This window comes from Channa argus, chromosome 9, assembly GCF_033026475.1.
Source record: "Channa argus isolate prfri chromosome 9, Channa argus male v1.0, whole genome shotgun sequence".
NCBI lineage: Eukaryota > Metazoa > Chordata > Actinopteri > Anabantiformes > Channidae > Channa > Channa argus.
Window position 1 is genome coordinate 11,184,616 of NC_090205.1, and position 24,023 is coordinate 11,208,638.

At 39.6% G+C, this 24,023-nt stretch overlaps 1 protein-coding gene across 10 annotated transcripts in view; it reads left to right on the forward strand.

The window, feature by feature from the left end:
• Positions 1-24,023, forward strand: part of il1rapl1a (interleukin 1 receptor accessory protein-like 1a) — a 146,740-nt gene that overhangs the window by 9,122 nt on the left and 113,595 nt on the right. For 9 of the 10 annotated variants that reach the window (XM_067516684.1, XM_067516679.1, XM_067516676.1 and 6 more), the window contains one exon: positions 11,636-11,738. In XM_067516684.1, coding sequence (XP_067372785.1) covers positions 11,657-11,738 — 82 coding nt within the window. In that variant the 5' untranslated portion in view covers positions 11,636-11,656. Of the gene's footprint in view, positions 1-1,822; positions 1,893-11,635; positions 11,739-24,023 lie in introns of those variants that run through there. The other variant, XM_067516681.1, reaches the window with a different exon arrangement.

The window sequence follows — 24,023 nt, forward strand, 5'->3', positions numbered from 1 at the left end:
ACACACCAGTGCAGATCAGCCTGCCCCGGCCTTGCAGGGTGTCCGAAAAAAAAAGGAGAGCGCTGACTAGACTTTCACCCTGGCTCTCCCGGTATGCCTCCTCATTTCTGGCTCTCTCTGCAATGCTTTGCTATCATATGACAGTAATATGGCAGTATTATGTACCCAATTATAACATGCCACACAAAAGATGCTGAACACATGCCCTATGAAGAGCTGTGGCTATTCACAAGCCAGGATAGCAACTGACAAAGGCCTTTTCACATTCTTCAGACAAAACCTCACAGCAGGGATACACACATACGCACGCATGCACACAAGTTGTACAGTTCTGTTTCTGTTCACAGAAATCCTGTAATAAGATTCCATCTGAGATAACTGGACTGCTCCCTGCAGGGCCTTTTCCCTCTCTGAGACCCACAGCAGCTGCACTGTACTGTAGAATGGATACAGTAGTGATCTGAGAACAATCAATGATACTGAGTGTGTGTGTGTGTGTGTGCTTCTGTGTGTGTGTGTCTGGGGTACAGGTGGATACTAGATATTAAAGTTTAACAGCCAAATAAATAAACCAGATCATTTTGACTGCATCAGCTTGAACAAATTTTCTTTAAATATATCTTGAGCATTTATATATACATATAAGAGACATTATAAGAGTGAGAACAAAAAAGATTTTATTTCGAGCCTATTATTATAGTGTAGAATTGTTTCATGTCACTTAATAGTGTAATGATTATTTTCACTAGTGAGTCGTGTGCTTGTTTGTGAGGGGGATAAATGGAGGAATCGCTCACAAAATGTAAAAAAACAAACACACAAAAAAGGGAAAATGCTAATCACAATGTTGTTGTTTAATGCGATATTTGATTAAGAAAATGAAAAGGAACAATTGTTACACCAATTACCTTTATTGTCACAGATTTGCATATTGCATATTGACTGGGTAATTGATTATTAACTAATTGGTGCAGCTTTACAGTTTATGAAATGTTTAAGAATGAGGGAAGCCTGAGGACTGACTAAAGTATTCTGTTGACAGTCTTTAATTGCAGATATGGTTGTATGGATATGTGTTGTAGATCTAAATTGAAAATTGTTCCTCATTACACACGGAAGATGTACTTTAGCAAATAGACATTCATTGTCTTCCAAATAAAATAATAATTATAAGAAGAAGAAGAAAGCTCAACATACACATGGCATCACCTTAGCTAAACATCATTAGTCAAAAGGAGAAGAAATCTATAGGTTGACATTGTCTATTGTGATTTGTGGATACTGGACTGGTCCTCAGTGGTGCCTTATTCTGAAATATCGGTTTTGGAGTTCCATTGTGTCACATAGTGGAGTTTACACTGGTGAAGGACTCAGGCTGAAAAACCGAAGTTGGTTGAAGGTCATTGAGATGTGCTTATTGGATGTGATCCCCACACAGGAGAGCAGGTGAGAGATCAAGCGATGGTGTAAATAAGAGCAACAGATAACGAGGTGAGGAACCGTTGAATTAAACATCCTCCGATTCCCCATCTTCACCTAATCCATCCCATCTATCCACTCTTCGTCCCGAAGGGAGTGTGTGATACCATCCACTCAATAATACTGGATCTGTGTGTAAGGCTTTTGAACACCTTCCATTGTTCTTTGTGTGTCTGTGTGTGTGTGTTGTGGAAGGGATGGCGGGGGGGACTTTTGGTTGGCTGTAGCTATTGTTCTGCAACACCCACAACTTCCTCTCATTGGTGCAGATACTAATGAAGCCCATATATCTTTCTCTGCCAAAACTGACAGCACCTTAGCCTCTTTGTACGTACTTGAGTAAAGTATAGGAGAGAAGGTTTTTCCACCTCAGTGAGACCCTGTGATAGACTGCCAGCTGTAACTTCACTGTGGTAAGTGGCTGTGGTGTGTTTGTGATACATAAGTCAGTTTCTTCTTCTGGTAAGGAATGAGTGACTTGGTGCTACTTTTTCATCCAGCAGCAGTCGTTTCTATCTTAATAGATCATTTCAAATTTTTCTCCAAATTCCAATTCTACCAAGTTCTTAACAGTTTTATTGAGCTGGTGAAGTATTTTATCACTAGGAACTGATTGTCACAAAGTTTAATCAAAGTGATCATAAGGTTTTTGCCCACAAAGCTCTCGTCACTGTTTCATTTTGTCTCTGAAACATGAGCTGAAAACAGGCAGGACATGGGACCAGCTCTTTCTTCCTGGTTCACTGAGCTATTCAGCAAATAGTGGGGGCAAACATCTCTAGTTCTCAAAGATACCGATACGCATCTCAAAACAAAACTGATACAATACAGCACGATGCAGAGCTGATATAAAATGGCTTAGCTGATATTCAAAAGTTTAAATTTATCTTTTATTTGACAACTAAAAAATTCAAAGTATTTGTGTTTTGCATTGATGAAAATAAAATCACTCAAATGCTAAACTTAACTTTAGTTTTTAGAAGTACTTGTATTAGTAACCTGCTACATCAAAGCCAAAAGATTAATGGAATGACATTTATATGAGTGTAGCAACGTATATTACTTCTGGTACTACATGTTTTACACGTCAATGATGTTTTATCAGTAATCTCTTCATTGCTTTTGTGGAATTGGTGAACAATGTGGAGTTAGCTTGTTTAAGTATTTCAACACAGTGTGATGCTGACAGGAGATGGTGCACCACACACACGAGGAATAATTAGAAGATGGAAAAATTATATAGATAGATAGATATATAGATTTATCTTTTTTTAAAAATAAAAATTTGGCCTGAATCTGAAGTTTTCAACAGATCCATCTTTGTCTTTGTCTGTTGAGGCAAATACTTACTGCATAATCTTTAGACTCCTAGTGATAACCCAGGTCAGACAGACAATGTGTATCCAGGGAATTAAACAAAACAAAAAGCTAAACAACAACAACAACAATAACAAAAACACTTTCTGGAAATAACCACTGTACATGCAATACAATCATTTAATGCATACTAAATGTATGTATGTATAGAGCTGTCTATACTGTAAGTCTGTCTATCGGCATGGATGTGCTTACATTTGCATATTACACGGAACTTGTTTTAATTCTTTCCGTCACTTTCCTCTCCATTTCTTCCAGTTCTCTCCACTCCCAGGCTTTCACTAGTCAAGCGGAGAATCGATTTTTAAACAGGCAAGACTCCGGGGACTGAGCAGAGAACCATTATTGGCCTCATTTAGGCTCCACTGCCATCACGATGGCTGTGCTAGACAATAGGATAGACTCTGTCATGGATACCAACGTGTAAATTCAAATTCCAGCTGCAAACCGCTCAGGCCAGCATTTCGTGCCTTCGAGGAGCTTTACTTTTTTAAAAAGTGGGGGGGATGAACTGCAGTGCCTTTCCAGAAACCAGTAATATACGCAGATCCAGCACATTTCACAGCCGCAGGCTAGATAGGAGGTGTATATAGCAAACGCATTGGCTTTATTTCACACTATTTACTGCATGTGACCTTTCACTTTTTCATCACTGCCAAAGTTTTTGTTCCATGTGCAACAAATGGTAATTAGCTTCTACTGTTAATTCCAAAAACTCATCAGGGGAGGGCGTTATCAATCGCAGATTGAACGGTTTTCAGGTAGACATCTGCAGTTCCATCTACAGTTTATGGTAAACACAGGCGCATTATGTTATTGACGAAATGAGTCTTGGTTACAGCATGTTTTCCCTTCAGGCTTCTTGTTTATTTCTAATTGTGTGTTGATGAAGAAACAACTCATTTTGTTACCCTGACATTGTCCTGAAACAAATCTTAGTGTCGAGAGTGACAAGGCCTCAGAGAGAAAGCGATGTGATGCAGCAGGAGAACTGAAGTGCAGGAAGGATACTTACAGTAGATCTTCAAACCAAACCAAACCTTTTGGACACAGATTAAGATTAAGATGCTAGTTTGTGAGAACAAAGAATAACTTACATTTGTTGTCAATTCCTGCACAAAATTAGGGTTTAGACAGTTTGACGTGTGTGTTGGCTTTACAGTGAATTCTTGGATGCCCTCTAACAGTAGCTCAGACTGATCAGGACTGCAGTTTGCCAAATGAAGGACATTATGTTCCATGCCTGATAAAATCAGAATCAGTTCAAAAAGTCAATAACCATTAGGTGGTAATTCTTATTTACTTAAGTTGATGTGAGGACAAGGTTTAACAAACATATAACAATATGCAGCTCTGTTGCTTGGCTACGTACATGATTCACTATAGAAGGTCAACTTGTATCTTACAGACCAACTGCAGTCCTCCTACATATGTGTTGTGGGTGTGGGCTTTAAGCTGTTTCAAGACTGAAAAAGAACATAGATGGAGAGAGCTAAGAATGCATTACACTGTACGTATTTACATGGATATGCATTCATATTGCATCTTTTATACACTACTACAAGAATACATATTAGAATTATTAATTGGAATCTTCAATTATTTTCAATTGCAACTACTGTTCGTTTTTGCAAGTACAGTTAGTACATAATAATTATGTTTTATAGGATAACAGCTACAGAAGTACATAGCTGTATTCTACGTATAATACATGGAAAAAAATAACACCGTCGAGTCAGTGGATTATTTATTATTCAAATCACACATGACATAATTGGTTGGGTTTTTGTTATCACAACATATTTACAGTAACAGGTGAGCTTAACAATTACCAAATGCAAATATGCTAAACTGCCTATTACACCATATGGATAATTATAATAATATGAGGAATGAAAAATTATTTTGAATATTTTGAAAACAAGATAGAAATGTAAAAGACAAATGGGTGTTTATTAAGAAAAAAATGTATTGTAAGGAGCATCCTGCACTCACAAAGACGTGTATGAAAGTGCGATTCATGATTGTGATTCTCAGTCTGTGTACAGTAATGGGTCTATGATTGGGTTTGACAATGTTTTTAATCTGTGTGTCAGTAGTTGTCCAGCTGCTCCCAGTGGGGCGTCTACACTAAATGGGTGAGGATTTGGTCCTTGCTCTGTATCAAAGACAGCATTGACTGGAAGCATGAGAGCGTCTCTGTAGCCAGGCAGCCCTGGACAGCTGACAATGGGCCTGGGCCTGGGGGACATAGCTGAAAGCAATCAACAACAACTGGAGAGAAAGGCTCCACTGCCGGTGGAATGTGCCTGAACTCAGACCTCACTCTCACCAACCCAGAGCTCTGCTCTTGACTAATCATGTGCAAATGGCTTTAGTTTGCCTTAAAGCTGTTCTAATTAATTACGTACACAGTGTTGCATTTCATGTGCCCAAATATGCAAGTACAGTTTTGGTGTGTCTATGTGAGAGGTTGGGAGAACAGCAGGGGTGCGGATTGGCTCAGAACCGTGCGGTAATTAATCTCACTCAGTGAAGAGGTGCGTGTTGGGACAGAGGCAGGGCATAGCTCATGGCACCTTGCTCGTTAACTCTAACCACCTATGGCCAGCCTCTGGAGATTAACGAGTGCTGCCCATGGTCAAAAGCGGTCAACGGATGCTCATTCAGCTTACCACCAAGCTAATTTTTTATTCCGAGCTAGTGATTTGCATTGCTGCCACAGACTAATGCTCATGGGACCTGACTCACACCATGGCACATGTAGCAAACAGCAGTGCAAACACACGTGCGCACACACACACACACACAAACACACACACACGCACCACATGGTACAGATGTAGTAACAGGTAGACATAAGGGCTGACCTGAATACATTTTTCAGGCTCCGGAGCTTCCGTACTTAGTCAGCATGCATTCAAAGCTTCCAGGGCGACAGGAATGACCTGCCAATCAAAAATCTGTGTTTGGACGTTCATTTGACTGGTGTGTTAAAGACACTTGCTACTAATCTTATCTAACAGCTGATTACATATTTCTCTGCACCTTCATGGAAATTTCCTCTCTTTAACCATTCATTTGTCTTTGTTTGGAGGTTTTAGAAAAAATTTATGTCTGAATACCAAAATAAAAAATGAAATGCCTACTCAACAAATATGGAAATAATTGAATATACGAGTGACCCAGGCTAGGCCACAGCCATTATGCATGTATGTATTCACATAAAATATCCCAACCTAAAAATGCAATAGCCTAGGTGGAAAATTACAACAGGTTTGAGCCTCACTCACTGATTACTAGTCTCCTGGGGAGAGGCTGAGTAACTGTGCTGGGCAGGAGGCTGCTAAGATCACTGCTGTCTAGCCACCTCCCCAGGCACAGCCGTCTCACCACGCTGAGATCTGCATTGTGAGATCGGAATCAAATGTATACAAGTGCCAAGATGTGGTCACCTCAACAGGCACTTTCTCTCATTAAAAAATATCTAGACTTAATACAGCAACAGTTCTGGGATGAAAAGTGCAACATGTTTGAGCCTCGATCAAAGTCTCTGCCTTCACTGCTGTGTGCATGTTCTCCCCGGGAAGTCACAGACATAGACCAGGAATTGATTCAAACTAATTTCTACACATACAGTATAATTTAAATTCACTAACCAAATCTTCTTAACATAAATTTGCATTAAAAAATTTCTGAACGTAATGCACTCATCCTAGGACCAACAATTTTATGGTTCATCGTTTCTAACTCTTGGTTGCACTCAAAAGGTTCCCCAGTTCTCCAAAGCACCTATACTGGACGAAGTGCCATTTACTAAGACTTACTGGATGAAACCATCTGACACAATGATACACAGAAACATCAGTGTTTCTCACTTGTGGTGTGTGTGTCAATGCTTCCTGTAGTTGTACTTTTGTAAGTATTTATTTAAAGGGTAAATTTGGCCATTTTCTAAATAATTGATATTTCAGTAGTCTTCATACAGGCACGGAAACCAACAATGAATTGCCTCTACTCACGTGTGTCATCCTGCAGCCAGCTAGAAATATCACTCGACCGAATAACAAAGATTATTTTAAAAACTATTCTTAAAAATGGTTTGAATTGCCATAATTTCAATACTCTACCACTGAGCCACCAGGCCCCCTTGTTGTACGAAGCTATAGTGAGAGAGCAGAGCATTTAGGCCAAAAGATTTAAAAAACATCTCAACCAAGACTTTGGAAATAAAAAGAGACGACCCAGTGGAGCGCTGTGTTCGGCTGATGATCGTTTTTGGACAACAGCAGAGGTCTAAGGTACAGACAAATTACCGTATCCAGGTTGAGTCTGACAGAGATTTCCTGTGGCTATTTATAGTTGGTTTTATTGTCTGAGGATTGTTGGAAATACAGTTAATTGAGAAAATTACTTGTAGAAAATTGACATGGTATGTGGAAGTTAGCATCAGTAGTACCAGGAAATGTATGAATGCCATGTCATGTGTGGGGCACATGTTACTGGTGAACAACCATTAACCTCCTCTTAACAGAAAACCTGCAACACACACACACACACACACACACACACACACAATTACACACTAATCGCAGTGTTTGACTCCAGCTCTAAAACCGCCCAATGCTATCAGTGAGTTCATGTGTCTCACAGAGTAGTAGCAGTAGCAGTAGCTGCTCAAGCACATAAATAATGTAGTATTTGATTGAATCAGGGATGGTCAATCAAGGGATACATATACCGTATATTCATATTCTTATCTTTTATCTCCGGGCTAAAATCTGAATTTAGCTAAAGAGAATTTTTTTCACCTGCCAAATCCTCATTTAATATTCAGCAGTTATTACTCATGAAATATTGATCAAAAACCACTACTCATCTTGTAATGTGTGTGAGAAAAAGTTTAATTTCTTGTATTCACAGCTGCAAACACCCAGTTTTGTGACATTAATATAACGACATTCTCCTGCTTTCGTTCAGCAGAGACAGATGTACTCAGCCCATCCTATTCTCTCATCACCTCAAAAGTGCATGAATAAGTAAAAAGAATTTTTTTCAATTATAATTTTACAATTTTACAGTTCAATAAAATAAAACGATTGGATTGTGTGTATTTGTAAACCAAAGGAACTCAACAAAGACCATGACTCAGAAGAAAGAATGTGATGTTAAAAGTCAGAACTTCAAATAAAGGGAATTCTGGTCCTTGGGCACAAAGCAATGCTATGAAGGTATATGTTACCTAAGACCACCTCACAGGCTCCTTTTAAATTAGATTAAATCCCTAAATCACATGATCAGTCATGCACAGCTTGCTATGCCAAGATGGTGGACATTTACTTTTCTGTTTTAAGATGGCAGAACCGCATATGGCAACTGTAATATTAGCTGGAAAAACCAACATTTTTGCTTGTGTGTTCTGTCTAGTCCTGAGAGATTAAAAAAAAAATGGAGTAGAGTAACATACAGAGTTTAGTGTGTGCACATACACACACACACACACACACACATGCACACAGCAGAGGTTGTGTGCTAGCAACAAATGGCACGAGGTGATAATTGAATTTGGAAACATTAGGGGAAGGCGGGATGGGACACAACCATCCTCAGAGATGCAGTCCAGTAACAATGGCAACAGACAGCAAATTCCTCAGCTTCTTTGTCATGGAAAATCAGCAGGAAACACTGAGCCATGCACCTCGTTTGCTGCTAAAAAGCAGCAGGCAAATGGCATGTGTTCTACTGTGTGTGATGATGTGTGCACACTTCATGCATTAGTGGAGCGTGGATATCACGCCATGCCTCTGTGTGTGCCTCCTCAAACACACCTGCTCCTGACGCCTCCGAGAAGAAGCTTGGCCAGAGTGAATCATATGAGCAAAATGTTACATTAAGACAAGGAGATACATCTGAAATGTATTGTTTTATAATAAAGTGTAATCGTCTTTTTTTTTTGACAACTTTAGATTTGCGGAAAGCAGTGGCTGTTCTGAATCGTACTGTTGCTTCTTACGTTGCCCTGGAAACTATGTAACATTTCATCAAATACCTTCAGACCACAGGTGTCAGATGAGTCAGTGTTTCAGGTATAGTTTAAATAAACTTATTAATATTTAGTTTGGTAGACTGCCTGCACCTGTGAGGCTTAACTGTGACTCCTTCAAACACAGTGGTGCAGTGAAAAGTTCTGCTTAACTGAGTCGACACTCTTATTCTCAATGTGCTTTCTCCAAAAGTGTCCATCAACAGTCTATTCTCTAGAGTACGCTGCCCCGTGAGCCGCTCTGGTTTCAACGGCTCAGAAGTTGCTTTTGTGTTGCGGTTTGCAGCTTCTTTGTGGTGAGAACACAGGGAATGGAGGGGGAGTGGAGAAGCAGCAGTTGTGAGGGGGGACAAGAGGTGTGTTTGTTGTTTGGAGGAGGGGTCATGTGCTCGCGGTGCCACTTTCTGAGCAAGTGTGGATGGTGGGCCGGTGATGTCATGCCCGGGGGGACCAAAAGCCCTCTGAGCTTGTGAAGGTGTGACATGACTGGACACATAGGAGGGATCCTGACTTTGTTGAACTCATTCAGGCCTCAAGAGCAGTTCTCCATTCTACAGCTACAGAAACCCAACCTGCCAGTCAGTCAAAAGATTTAAATAAATCAGTTTGTCAACTTGACCTGAAAAACTCTCTTTTAGGGAATAGTTATAAGTATCTATGGAAAACACGGTAACTCTGTTTCTTTGCTTTCTCTTTCTTTAGCTTGTTTGTGTAACTATACTCCCAGTGACTAGACTCCTGTTTTTTTTTTCTTCATTTAATTTTCAGTAGATGGAAGTACGTAGACTGCATTTGCCTTAAAATACACTTAAACTTCTGTGAGAGTATCGCAGCATGTGGTAGGATATGTTTATGTAAGTTTAAATGTCGAAGGATTCGGGCCTTCGGGAATGTTTCTCGTTGCTGATTTGTATGCGCAGATAGCCATAAACTGACCGTTGGGTTACAGCTGCAGCTACAAACACACATTTAAAATCCACCAGCTTATCGACAAGTGTTTTTAAAGGCTTTTTAGCCAAACAAAGAGGCGCCAAACCTTCAGCTGCACTTGCCAGAATGTTATTGGCAGAGCCGTGTTTAGCGACTGAATGCTGTTTCCTAGTAGAATGTGATCGAGGAGGAGAGAAAGGCTTCTTTTCAGAGCGGGCCTCGCGAGTGTCATGTAAACACACACTGAGAGAGGCTCCTTTCATTAGCTATGCTAATCTGGAGTGCACGTGACTTGCAATAGCTCTCTTAGCTTCTGTCTCCAAAGGCCAGGGTCCCCTTCTTCTTCTTTCAGGTTCCCTGGGTTAATTTGTTGTGGGCCTGTGTGCTACTTTACTTATTTAGTTATATTCTTATATAGACTGACAAAAATGTAGATTTGAGTATTGGTGACTTACCAAACTGCTTTTGTAAACATTTGTTTTGAATCCTCGATTGCAGGGCATCGGTTTGCAACTTGAAGGAAAAGTTTGATGTTTTAAGAAAAGACACTATTACTTTCTTCACAAACTTGTTACAGTCAGTAACTTTGTTAAATCCATACAAACCTAAAGTGTAAAAGTGTATGAGCTGTTTTATGGATGAACTGTGAACTGAATCATTAGCTAGATGACCGGCCAAGATTTAGTCACATTTAAACTGTGTCAATCAAGTTGTTTCCTTCCTCTTTCTAGTTTTTTTTACTTCTTTTTTGATTTGCCTACTCTATATAGCTTCTATCATAATTGAATTCATGGTTTCACTTTTATCGATGCCTGAAATTCAGCCGGTAAATATCACACACTGTAGCCTTTAATCAACTTGCTAAGATTGCTGGAATCACAGTCTGTGGGCAACTTTAAGGAGTTTTTTAAACGTTTTTAGTGCAACCAGAGGAGCTCGTATTGCTGTTAGGGACCTGACATCATGTTTTCTACTATACACACTACAATATGGGACATCTCTGCATATGCATGTTGTCGACATCATAGCATATACTGTATGGTAAGCAAGACTGTGTTGCTGAGCACATGAACAGGTCTTTAGATGGTGGTTGATTTTCAAGGGATTTGCCATCGAGCTCTGTAAGATAACAAACATTTTTTTTAATGAACATGTTTTCTTTTTCATTTAACATCAAATTTATACAGTAGCACAGGCTCTATTCCAGCGGCTAGACTATTAGAGGGTAATTACTACATGTTAGATTATGTCATTTACTTCGAGAAGATTTGCAGGAGAATGAGTCACCTCCATCAATTAATATGATATATGAGTCCATAAGCGATATGGGTGGGATTTTTGCTGCATCTTCGTGAGTCACAAGGTGATAATTTGAAATTCCCCTTATGGTCTTCCCATTTTTTAATGAAGCCGGCGATTAAAGGTGCTGTTTCTTATACATGTAATTATTCCCTTATTGATTCGTCAGCATCTCAGGGAATGGTTTCTCAGGAAATATATCCCCGCTATGATAACTCGTCTCAATTGCGGTTGTAAGAGAAAATCATTACAAGAAAGACCCCCCAGGCGAATGTGGAAAATGGTATGTTGCCCAAGAGTGTGTGTGTGTGTGTGTGTGCGTGTGCAGATGTTTGTACAACAGGATGTGCGCTTGCTTGTTGTAGTGTTTGGGGTTTTACAGCACATCCCTCCACAGTGACACTTACTCTTGTGGAGTAGTAACAAGGAGGTACTTGATTTTGTGTACAAGCAGTGACTGGTGACTCTTTCTCATATCTTGTCTCCTCTTCTCTCATATCTTTGCAGGCTGTGAGGACGGGGGGGAAGATGAGACCTCCGAGCCCACTGCTGATTCTGCTGTACGTCACACTGTCCAAGAGTGTAAAGGTGGTCTCTAAGAGAGGCTCAGGTATTTAGCGCACTTTGTTTTCCTTCCAGTCTGAAGCATGTGCACGCACACAGTATGTTTTCACTGCATGTTTCACTGACTTTTAATGCACCTTTGTTAGTTTTCCAGTGTTTTCCCGGCATTTTATGGCAACCCCCACATGTCAATGGCTTGTGCTGGTGTAACTTGGAGCCTTCTGGTGAATCCTTATTGTGCTGTTGTTCTTTAGTATGAACATATGTCTATGATAAATATACTTAAATTGTTGCAATTAAATTGTTTTTAGACAGTGTAAACTCTTAATTATTGCTTACTGTCGACATTGTACCTTATGGCACACGAAACAGATTTACCCACGTTACCACAGGCTTCTGTTGCTCCTAGAAAAATGATGCTGTCGCACTGGTTTGTGTGTTACCTGCTTGAAATATTGTTCAAAAAGATGATAGGCAGGTAATTGCAAGAGATGATTCCCTCCCTGCATCAGTGTAAGAATGACTCACACAGTTGAGCAATTTGGATATAAGTGCAGCTTTTTTGCCCGCATCTCATGAATTAATAAAACTATATTCACTTCTTAGATTTAGCTAGAGCCATCTCAATCTACAGTGAGTGAGGCGTCTACAAAATGATACAATTGCTCAGTACCAGGGTCTCAAAGGGTCAATGTGAAACTCATTTTGGCTCTAAATACCAGCAAATTGAGCATCAATTGTGAACAAATGCAAAGGTCAAAAGAGAAAATGGAGAACAAAAAGACTGAAGGCACAAACTTTTCATGACAGGAATACATACAGGGATTACACCAGGAAGTTAAAATTCTTTGAAGACACCTGCTTTACAGAGCTGAGGCAGTTTGTGGGTTTTATTGTTATTTTGTGAACTCCACATTCATAGACTACTGCAGTCAGATACACTTCGTGAAATCAGGTACATTAATATTTATTTATTTTTTCTCATTTTTCCCTTCTCCACAGCATGAGTAAAGGAATGTACATGTTTGTGTATGTGTGTTTGCTCACCTAACACGCTGGGTTTTATGTCTTCTGGTGTTTCCGTGTGTGTTTGTACTGCAGACATGAGTGGGCATGTCAGTAGATTTAAGCGATGACCTTTAGATAAAGGTTTTATATTGAAGGAAGCACACACTCACCGGACAGAAACAAACCCAGAGAGCAGAAGGGCAACTTAGCTATGAATAATGGTCTACAGTGACACAGAATACCGACACACTACGCCTACGAAAAAGAAAAAAGACAAACCCCCAGGTAACAAACTTTAGATTACAGTGTACTAATCAAACTGCCTGGTTCATGCAAAAGGTTCCAGAGGCTAAATAGCTTAATAGGTGCAATGTTTCTATGCCAATATGTGCTGTAATTACCAACCTCCAGCTGTAATAAAAGACTGGATAAGAGTAGATCAGTATGGTGATTGGTTTCATTGAAAGACTAACTAACTAATGATTTTATGCCCTCCAAGTAATTTATGACAATAACCTTAGATACATTTATCTAAAATTAAAAGCTTAGACACAAGGCTAAACTCCTGTCACTGAAAGCTGCCTTGTATTTGATCAGTCTCTCGAGATCTCTGCTCCACACATGTCATTGAAATCTATTGGGTGAAATATGTTTTATTTGTGACAATATGCTGTTTGTAAATATATTGGTAGAATATAATCTAACCGACTTTTATAATGACTGGTATTTAACTGTCATGTGTCTATTGATTATGCAACACAGTAACACAGTGAGATACAGTTAAATCCAGTCAAATTGATTTCTTTTCAGATACTCAGCTGTCGATAATGTGTAGCTACATACGTGTGTCTGCATTTCATTTCGTATTGGTTTAAGCTGCTTTATTTTTGTTTAAACAGCGAAATTGATATGGGGTCAAATATATGTGGTTTTCATGTGCATGTGTGATTGTGGGTTTTCTGTACAGTAGAGTAAGTTCCTTTTGATTCATGGAGATCATAACAAGGATCGCACATCAACTCAATCCAGTGGGTCCTCTGAGACATTCTGTCAAATGCGGGTCAATGTTACCTTCAGACGGAGAGGTCAAAGGTAATAGAGAGTCACTGGGCAGTTTGACTATTTAATGGCACTTTGAAAAGCTTCTCTGTCTGCCTGAAAGATTATTTATGGATGCCCTGTGGATAATCAGTCAAGCTGATGGTAAACTTGTAATCTGGGATATGGACTGTGTCTGTGTCTCTCTCTCTCACACACACACACACAAACACACACACATACAGTATACAATATATAATCAAAGAGAACGCTTTACTTAGTGCTGTTTATTTTTTAGTCTTATATTTTAAATAAATGACGTTGCTTCAATGCCTGTTAAATTAATTTTCCGCCCCACTTTATTCTTTGTACTCCTAGTTGCTGACTGATTGAACAAGATGAAGGTTAGGTGTCTGTGTTAAAGATGAAATGCGGTGGTAAAAGAGATTAATTGCCTGATAAAATTCCTGGTGGCTGATTGTTTTCCTGGTTCAAAGGTTTGAGACGTTTGTCTTCATGTGCTAGGGATGAAAGAGATGGAGCAGCTGGCCTCTCATGACTGCTATTAAATTAGCTTTAAATGACCACCTTTGGCTTCTTACATGCATAGTGCCCGTGTGGTTGTTATTATTGAAATGCCCCAACCAGAAAGAAGGAGAACTTTGTTTGGATTTCTGTTCCAATTAATTATTAGTGGGCATTGTATCACATGGGAAAACTCATCCTACATAATACGTTTTTTCTGTAGGAACATATTATTTTCTGTAGGATTGTGGGAAATTTGACTCCTCAACCTTGAGGGGTCAGCTACTATATAAGGGCTTGATTAGAACTCAAGAGACAACTGATCAGCTATTCAATAGATTTTTCCTCCCAGAGTCCGAACGTTATTCCCAGAGTTTGTTTGTAGCACTTCGAAATCCTGTTATTATTCACTATAGAATCTACGAAGGCCTGTATTACTCAGACTAATGTTCCCAAAGGTGTGGATGCTGCATGTGTCTCTTATTTTCTTTTTTCCTAGCACCACACTTGGCACTGCCCATGGTTTTAATGAACAGTCAGGCTCTGCAGAATCGAATATCATTTGAGATCTGTCGTCATTGTTGTTGTTGTTGTTTGGATGTGGAGGCATAAATTGTTTATGACACAGGTTGCTTTTGACTTGCATCTTGGAGTTTGTATGCTCTGTTGCTGCAGGTGTGGGTTTTTTTTCTCAGCACACTGAATGTCCTCACACCTCCATGCGATGGTGTAGTAATCTGACCAAGGCCATGCTGACAATGCGTAAGATTCACTTCCAGGGACACTGAGCAGGTCTCTGGCAGAAACAAGCTGTCAGGGTCCATCCATCAGAATCCAATTGTCTTTACCTTGGTCTTACCTGGCTCAGTCAGGCCTGAGTGGGCTTTTTCCAGTCTCTCTGTCATATAGGGCCAGACTTTAATCAGATAAGACAGAGATTCTTTAACTGGGGTCTCAGTCTAGTTGCAAACTTAAATATCCATTTGCACACGGTAGTAGGACACTCTGAAAGATTTTAAATAAACTAGTCACAATAATTTAGGAATATTTCACTTTAAAATTTAAAATAAAATTTTTGGAAAATGTAAAACGCTCATGCTATAGTGATATTATATCATGACTGTAGGCATGCAATGGTAATTTCTTCATTTCAAACAATTTATTGAAAAAAAAGCTAACAACAGTGGTGGGTATACCACAACAAAACATGTCAATGTCTCGATAACTTGTTATGTTTCCATGATTGCCTTGGTCTCATGATGTCAAAATGTGAACAGCACGATGAAGAGGACTGTTAAATACAAATTGTCATTGAACCAGCCCATTTAGTGGTCGCTTAATGAATCAGACACTTGTCGTGATTTTTAGAGTTAAACACCTTGTTAGAGAACAGCACAGTATGTAATAAGGAATGAAACATAGAACAGTGAGACAAGGGCATTCAAAGGTTTAGAGAAGGTCAATTTACATTCACCTGTAAGGGTTATAGAGCATTTTGGGTGTATTTTGAAATTTGAAGTAGAATATCCAAAATGTATACGCACCTACCTATGAGAAAGTCGCATCCCAGTTGGGCGACTGTGGCGCAGGAAGGTAGAGCGGTTGTCCACCAATCTTGCAGTTGTTGGTTGAGTGCCAATAGGTAGAAAAGCGCTATACGAGTGCAGAACATTTTGTTTTTTTTTAACACAGGCCGAGATGCAGGGTGATTCTTGGACTGGTTGCCAGTCTATCACAAGGCAGACACAATAAGACTCCTATGAACAATTTCGAGTGGCCAGTTTACCTATATATTTATTTATTTATTTATTTGAATTTGGCAGGATGCAGGAGCACCCATGCAGGCAGAAACAGAGCAACTATGTTTTAGGGTTTTTAACTCAAAACATTTTTGTTGTGAATCAATACATTCAACAGCTGAAGGTCATAAATAATAATAATAATAATAATAAAGACTGTTGCCCTGTTAATGTTGTGGTTCTAAACTAAGTTCAAAATGAAAGTATAACAGTAAAAACAGCGGTCTGAGCTGCTCAGAGGGAACCAGCACTTATGTTTGGAGTGTATGTGTGAGTGTGTGTATGCACTGTGATGCACTGTTCATCTGAATTGTTCACATGTGTGACTTCCTGACCTTGTCTTCTTGCTATTTTCTCTGAGCCGGGATAAAAAAAAAAAGAACTATACGGCCAATATTCCAAATGACTCTGCAAAGTCCCGCTCCAAATCCCCGATAAGAGCCTGTCATGGATAACTGTAAATCTGACATGGCCCAAGGCAGTGTGGGGGATGAAGTCTATGGAGCTGATGCCTGAATAACCCCACAATAAGCGCATGAACAGGAACACAAAATCCAGTGAGTCAGGTAATTTATGTTTTCAAGGCGCTCCCCTTTTATTTCACAAATCATACAGCTGCAGTTTCTCTGGCACTTGAAAACTGATATGTGCCTGTCTATACATTTCCTCTGTCAAGCAGATGTGCTAAATGATGTACACAAATAGTACTGACCAAACGTAGTGAGACCTTGTCTCTACTTGTCAAACCCTCCTCATAACCCCAAGGTTTCCTCGAGGCTTGAACTGAATATTCATTCCTCTCAATTTTCGTGCAGGAAAGGAAGACTGTAATAGTTTATTGACAGATCAGCTGTCCACATTGATCTCTGTACACAGTATTTGAATGCAGCCAGTCTCGAGTTCAATAATTGATCACCCTTCAACTTGGCACATCTAAAGTAATACCGTTATCATAAAAACTTTATTTGTATTGCACTTTACAAAATCACACACACTTTGTGCATGATGCTTCATACTCATGTGCCAGCTGGATTTAATGCTAATTAATAATGCTGAGCTCGTCCTTGGTGTCTGTTTTCTTGATGTTAGCCACTAAGCAGGGATGTCTAACAGAGGATGTATTGATGATAAGTGGAGATTATGGCTACCTGCATCGGAACACAGGACATCAATATGGAAAAAAGCCAACTCACTGAAAGATGTGTGAATGCATGCATATTTGTTACATTGTTGACTTTGTCCTTTAAACATATCCACATTTAATAAGCATGCATATGCAGATACATGTACTGTACAAATTCACATTGGAGAACAATAATCAAAGGCTGAATTGTATACACTGTTCATTCTTTGCTTTTGGCTCAGTACACACACAAATGCACTACGGAGGCTGTCTTGGCTTGGTCAATACCTCTGTCTCTAAATGATGAGGAATGGCCTGCGCTGCAGTAACACTGTGCTGGGAGATTGATCACATGCAGACTACTGGAGATTAAATGGCTTTCTTGTGGAGAGCCAGACTGCCCCTGGATGGTGCATTGTCAATAGGAAGCCTGTTTTCTTTTCTCTAATCACAACAGCTGCACAGCCTTAAGATAGGGCAACATATGGAGGCAATCAAGCCATAAGGCATTGATTTTTATAGGAAGGTACGGGATTACATTTGAATGCATCATTATTTTTATTGCTAAAGTAAAGAACAAGAAATTAGTTGATTGTATCATCTGTCAAAGGCTGAAATTGTTATATTATTGGTTGGTGCCTCTGTTGTGAGCCATCACTGCTTATAGTGGGGAGGAAGGCATTCTAACAAAACACCATGAAGAACGTGCAAATGTCTTTAGTGATCCACACTGAGAATAAGGTATTGTCAGGACCAGGTGGATTGTCACACTTGAGAAAGCCGCATGCTAGCAAAGTAGTTTTTATGCAGAGGGTCTTTAAATTCCCTTCAACGTTTTCAATCTAAACACCATTGCAGCCAGGGATATTGCTCCCTCTAGTTAATGCATGTTTGGAGAAATAACTTGTGTGTGTGTGTGTGTGTGTATGTGATGCTGCGTCTGTATTTGTACTGTATGTGCACTTGCATGTGATGGATGTGTTGTGCGGAGGCGGGAGGCTATATATTGCAAAGTGAACAGATGATTAGAGGCATGTGTGATGCGATATGTGTGCTGGTCTTCACTGATAATGCAGAAGTTATTTTTGGGAATCATCCATGTTTGTGGCACAAGCCAATATAATGTAATTTTCAACATGTGTACCGCTGTGACAGTGTCTGTGTGGGTTTATATTTACTAGAGAGATAAATTGCCATGTAATTAAATGATGGTAAATGAGGAGAAGTACCACTAGATGCTTTTATGCACATCAAGGCAATTTAGTCTACATTAAAAGGTTGGAATATAACGTCAGGCCAGGTAGTCTGTTTCTAAATGTGTGTAATTACTCTGAAACCTTAATGTCTGTTAAATGTTCCCTCTGTGGGGCCTGTCTTAAAAAAAAATTGTCAGGTGCCCATACGAACACACAAACAGTATTCGTTGCTATGAATGTTCCTGCTTTGTTTATTCAAGCCATTAAAAAAAAAACCTCTTTCCTAATTAGCTTACAATAGAAGTGATGAGGGACAAATCTCATAAATGCACGCAAACATGTACGGAAGTTTGTATATGAATTTCAAATCAAGATTTGGCCATCTGAGGCAATTTAATCAAGTGATTATCATTGCAAGTTTACAGTTGTTCTTTAATTACCTTGTTCTATCCTCATACAGTATTTCCCTATTGAGTTGCATTAGAATGATATTAATAAAGAGAAACAATTTTGTACTTGTAAGACTGTCACACGTTTTGGATTTTAAATGATTTTAAATTCAGTTAAAGAACGCATTAATAATAAAAGTCAAAGTATGAAAAATGAAAGCCTAAGAGGTCATGGTAGAGTTTGTTTTAGCTAAACAATTTACGGCTCTTCAATCAAAAACTTTACCTGGATTCAAGTTTTAGGGATCAATTTACAGTAGATGTAGCAGAAGACTCAAATTGATTTCACCCAGCACATCAAATAATGATGCTGTGTCAAAGGTTGTGGTTTTCCATAGAAAAGCTCATGGTACTGTTCCCTTTACTTTCATGTGAGCTTGTGACAGACGGGTTTGAATCTCTCTGATTGGCTAGAAGGGCAAAAGCCTCGTTCAAGACATTATCTTTGCATCACTCAGTCAGTGCCGTTCTGTGGGTCTATGTCATGGGAGGTGTCAATAGCACCTTCCACATTAAGTTGAAATCATCAAATTATTAGGCGTATTTCTACAGAAAGCAATGATCAATATAACTTACATTTAATTGTGAGTACATTTAATTGTACATTTAATTGTGAGAATTGTGAGTAAATGTACTTCTACAACAGCAGAGTGTGTATATTTATTGACATGACTGAGATATTATTTGTTGGCAGTTGGCATATGGAGGTGTGTTTGATTGTTCTTTGACAGTGATTACATCAGACGCCTTTGCACAACCCAGAGGTTACACCGCAGGCAACAAAACTACAAAGACCAGTCTTCTAGAAACCCCTTCAGGCCATTTAAACTACAATTACCCACAGTCCTCTGACATCTCCTTCTGTAGAAGTGATGTGCACTGTTGTTAGGCCTGTAGAACCACAAAACCACAAGTGTTACACCTATCAATAAACGCTCACACACACACATCTCCAGTGTTTGTGTACCATCCCTCATTAGGCAAAAACTTAAAAAAAAGCGAGCTGAGACTGTGGAGGAGGGATCTGAGTACTTCTCCAAATTCTAATGAGAGGAGCCTGTTTCAACAGACTGCTTTGTCTGTTTATTCATCTCGCATGTTTGTGTGTGCATGGGTGTTAGCATTGTGTGTCTTGTTTTTCTTTTTGCAAAGGTAGGGCGAATTCTAAGCACAGTTATTTTTACATATCATTAGTAGCCCAGTGCAACCCCATCACCCTGACAACTACATCCCTTCCTTTCCCTTCTGCTTATCACCATAACAACTAATCTACCGTAAATAGTGCTGTCTCCCTATCTGTCTCTGCGCCTTTCTTTCTCTGTTTGTCTCCATCTCTCTTTATTTCTCTCGGTCTAGTCTTTATTTTTCGCTTACTTTTCCACAACTATTGTTGCCACAGCACCTCCCTTGTCCTTCGCTGATGCAGTTTCTTCTTCTTCTTCTGTCTAGTTGTTCTGTAAGGAGTTCATTTTTCTGTGCCACTGCAGATGTGGGTGGTTCTGGTGACTGCACAATAACCTTTCTCCTGCTTCCAAGTGCCTGAGCTCAGATGACGATCAATGAAAAAGGCAGCTTCTAACAAGTTATCCAGCAAACTTCTCAACCCTATATTGATCTTGTACTTTTTTGGTAATAAAAAGAGCTTTTAAAGGCATAATTCTTTGCACATACATACATTTGAATTTATCTGATTTGAGGGTGGAGGATTATGCCTGCTCCATGACTTTGTTTTTGACCTAAATGTGCTATTGACAACGAGCCTGGCCAGACATCTTGATTGGGCTACCAGGCACCAGGATTAACTTGCCGGGCTCGCGGGCTTTTACAGTCAAAGATCAAGCCATTGGTCTGTTTGGCCAAGTAGCTGTGGGATTGACCTAGCAGGCTGATGTGCTAATGCCGAGTTATCCCCAGGTTGAGCAGCATATTTGCAGCCCGTGTAGTTCTGATCAATATAGAAGCAGAAGACATTTACAAAAGTGGCAGCAAGCACTTATCTGTGTTGGGGAAATTATACTAAAACTAAAGAAAAGCCTTTCCTTCACTTCATCTCTCATTTTAATTATTTTCTCTGCCTCTATTGTTTCCTTTAACTTGACCCCCAATAGACTTTTTTACAGCACTTGAAAAAAGCTCGTTACTTGACCTTGAATTAAAAGCCGGGCAAGTGGCATGCAGTCGGTGACATGGGAAATTGCTTAGGCCACAAAATGCCAGAAGTGGATGCATTTTATTTAATTCTTGCATGATTTGGATACTGTCAAATTTTTATGGTTGTTATCAGTTGTCATTACTCCCATAATTATCTATTAGTAGGCAAGAAGGGGCATGATCGTCAATACAGTCCTCACTGACAGTAACTGTACCATCACGCTGTTGGGTATATTGGGCTGGAGGCTCTGGGGTCCAGCAGATCTCAGCTCTGTCTCCTTAAGCATCACCAGCTTGGAGATGTCTGCTTTTCTTTGACCTTATTAAATAGCTGTGGCCGTCAAGCAACCGCATGATCAATACATGTGTCTCTTTTGTGTAAGAGACCAGACACAGTTCAGGCACGTGGTACAACAAATGTAATTAGTGAACTCTTCTATATCTGACTTTTTAGCTTAAATGCTTTTTTGCACAGCAAACAGGAAATCTGCATTGAAAGTTATGCTCAATAATAGTGGAGCACCATCATAGCCGTCATCATTTTTTATTTTCAGGAAAATAGAAATATTATTTCCTCTAGAGACCAAATGATAGTTTTATGGTGCTTCATGGTTATTATTACAGCTTTTCGTTTTGCTTTTTAAATGCGAGCACGAAACCTACGGTATATAATCAGTGAAGTAAGTCCATCCAAAAGTCCCCTTTGTTGGCGACATGGTCAGGGCCCTGCAGCATTATGCTAACGCTGTAAACCTGTGTGTGACATTTTGATAATTTGATATTTTTGAGACTTGGCACTGGGTTCATTTAATAATTTAAGAAAAAGCACATTTTTACTCGGTTCACTTTTAGTTTGAGCGAAACACCAGTATCCCATTTCCATTGTGCATTATACCTCCAACCCAACTTAAACATTTAACATGATGTCCCTACCACTGAGATTCCAGCGGCTGTGTAAAAAGAATACTGGGTGATTTTCTGCTGGCTTTGCTTAGTTTAGTGTAAATTTACGCAGTCATGAAAATGAAGGGTCCAATAATGGCAATATACTGGGAGGTCTGTCTAAATGATTTCCCTTCACCTTTCCCTTTACTGACTCAATCTTTTCATCAGCACACACATAAGAGACCAATGACCCTCGTGCACCTTCTCTGCCCCATTTCCCATTGTATTCTCCTTTCACACACTGCATGTTCATCTCTTTTTCTCTTCTCTTTCACTTTCTCTCTCCAAATCTCAAGGGAAGCCCTCTTGAATTTCTCCTTACATAACCAAGTCCTCTCACTCACCTGGTTAAGTACATGTGTTAAAAAAAAAAAAAGGCAAGTGTTCAAGGCAGAGGGGGAATATTGATATCAATCAGTGTTCGCTAAGCATTAGGTTTATTCCTCTAATGGACAGCCAAATCAGAGCAAGACCAAAGGTAAGCCTGATTAACATCTCCGATTACAGCCCAGGATTGTTCCCTCGAGATTGACTGGCAAGCATAGGAAAAGCCTGAAGAAACAGACTGGGGAAAAAAAGACAAGTGAATGGTGTTTCAGTTAAAATGTCATTTGAAAGGATATTCTTCTGGGCTTCATTTGAAGGCAGCGCTTACCACACATCTTGAATTCCTATATTGTTCCCTATCTAGCTGGTTCCCAGACACATGCTTCAGTGGTTTGCTATATGCGATGGTGTAGCCTGTGACGCCAGGACTCTTTTGAAGCTCAAAATGCCTCCCTCTCTTTCTTCTCTATTTGCCTTCATTAAGAGGTTGTCTTAAGATACCCAGCTTAACACTATTTACATTTTCATTATTCTACCGTTACTTGGAAGAAATGGCATAAAATCCAGCAGTGTTCAGGACATTAGACAAGCTTCATTCTCACTGCAAATGGATTTACATAAATAAGGAGGTTGATACATGGAAGTGAAAAGAAAGCAAAGAAGACAGGAGCTGAGGCAACAAAAGATGTGTGTGTGGGGGGGGAGTGCAAAAAGAAAGAGAACCTCTAAAAGAATTTACTGTAGAGAACATTTGTGATGGAGAGACAGAAGGAATGAGTGAGAGGGTTATAAAATGGCAAATGAGAAGGGATTGTGGGGGTTCTCTTTAATTCTCTGTGTCTAAAGTGGACCTAGAGGGGCTGACAGAGGTCCACTGGTCCACTGAATGTGATCAATACAGCTCTGGGTTCCCTCATTAGTGCAGCAGATGTCAGTGTGTTTACCATACAGTGGACCAGTGAGATCAAACTGGTCATGTGCATCGGCCTGATTCTATATGTGTTTGTGCTTAATATGACTCTGGCCAACTTCTGTTGCCCGGACATCTTTTTTTTTCTTTTCTATATGTTCTGATAAGACAGTTTAATGTATTACAGACTCTATTACCATCCTGCTTTTATTTTTTATTTTTTTGTTTTTCTCCAGGTTTATCTTACACTGACTAAATGGGGGCTGTAACAAACAATTATATTTGCTTCCTTTCTAAATTTGCTGTCTGGTATAAAAACATCAAAAACCAAATTGATTAAACCCCAGTTTCTTCAGATACTGTATCTTTTTTTGTCTGACCAATGGTCTAAAAGGCCAGAGATAATTATTTCCTGCTCGAACTATGAAATTATTGGCAAATGTGTTAAATGTATTTTGCATTTGTGTCTATATATATGTGTGTGTGGCTGTTTGTGTCTTTCTGTCCATGTCCCTGTAGTTCCTTTAGAATACTAATGATAGATTAGGCTCAGGGGCTTCCTCGAGCTTTGCTGATTTTCCTCTGGGAATCTCAGCCAATCATGGACAGCATTTCTTCCATTCATCCTTCTAAGCACACATTCCCAACCACTCTGACCTCAAGAACCTCTCTTCAAACAAGGCATAAAGACCGAACAATACCAGGAAAGAGCCTCCCCCCTTTCTTCCATCACTGTTCTTGTCATTTAAATGTTCTCCGGATTTTTCTATTTGAAAACTCTCCCTGGTGTTGTGTGTGTTACCTGAGAGCCCAGAACCCTCTCAGGGTGAACTTGGAGACGCAGCAGGAGGAAATTTTTC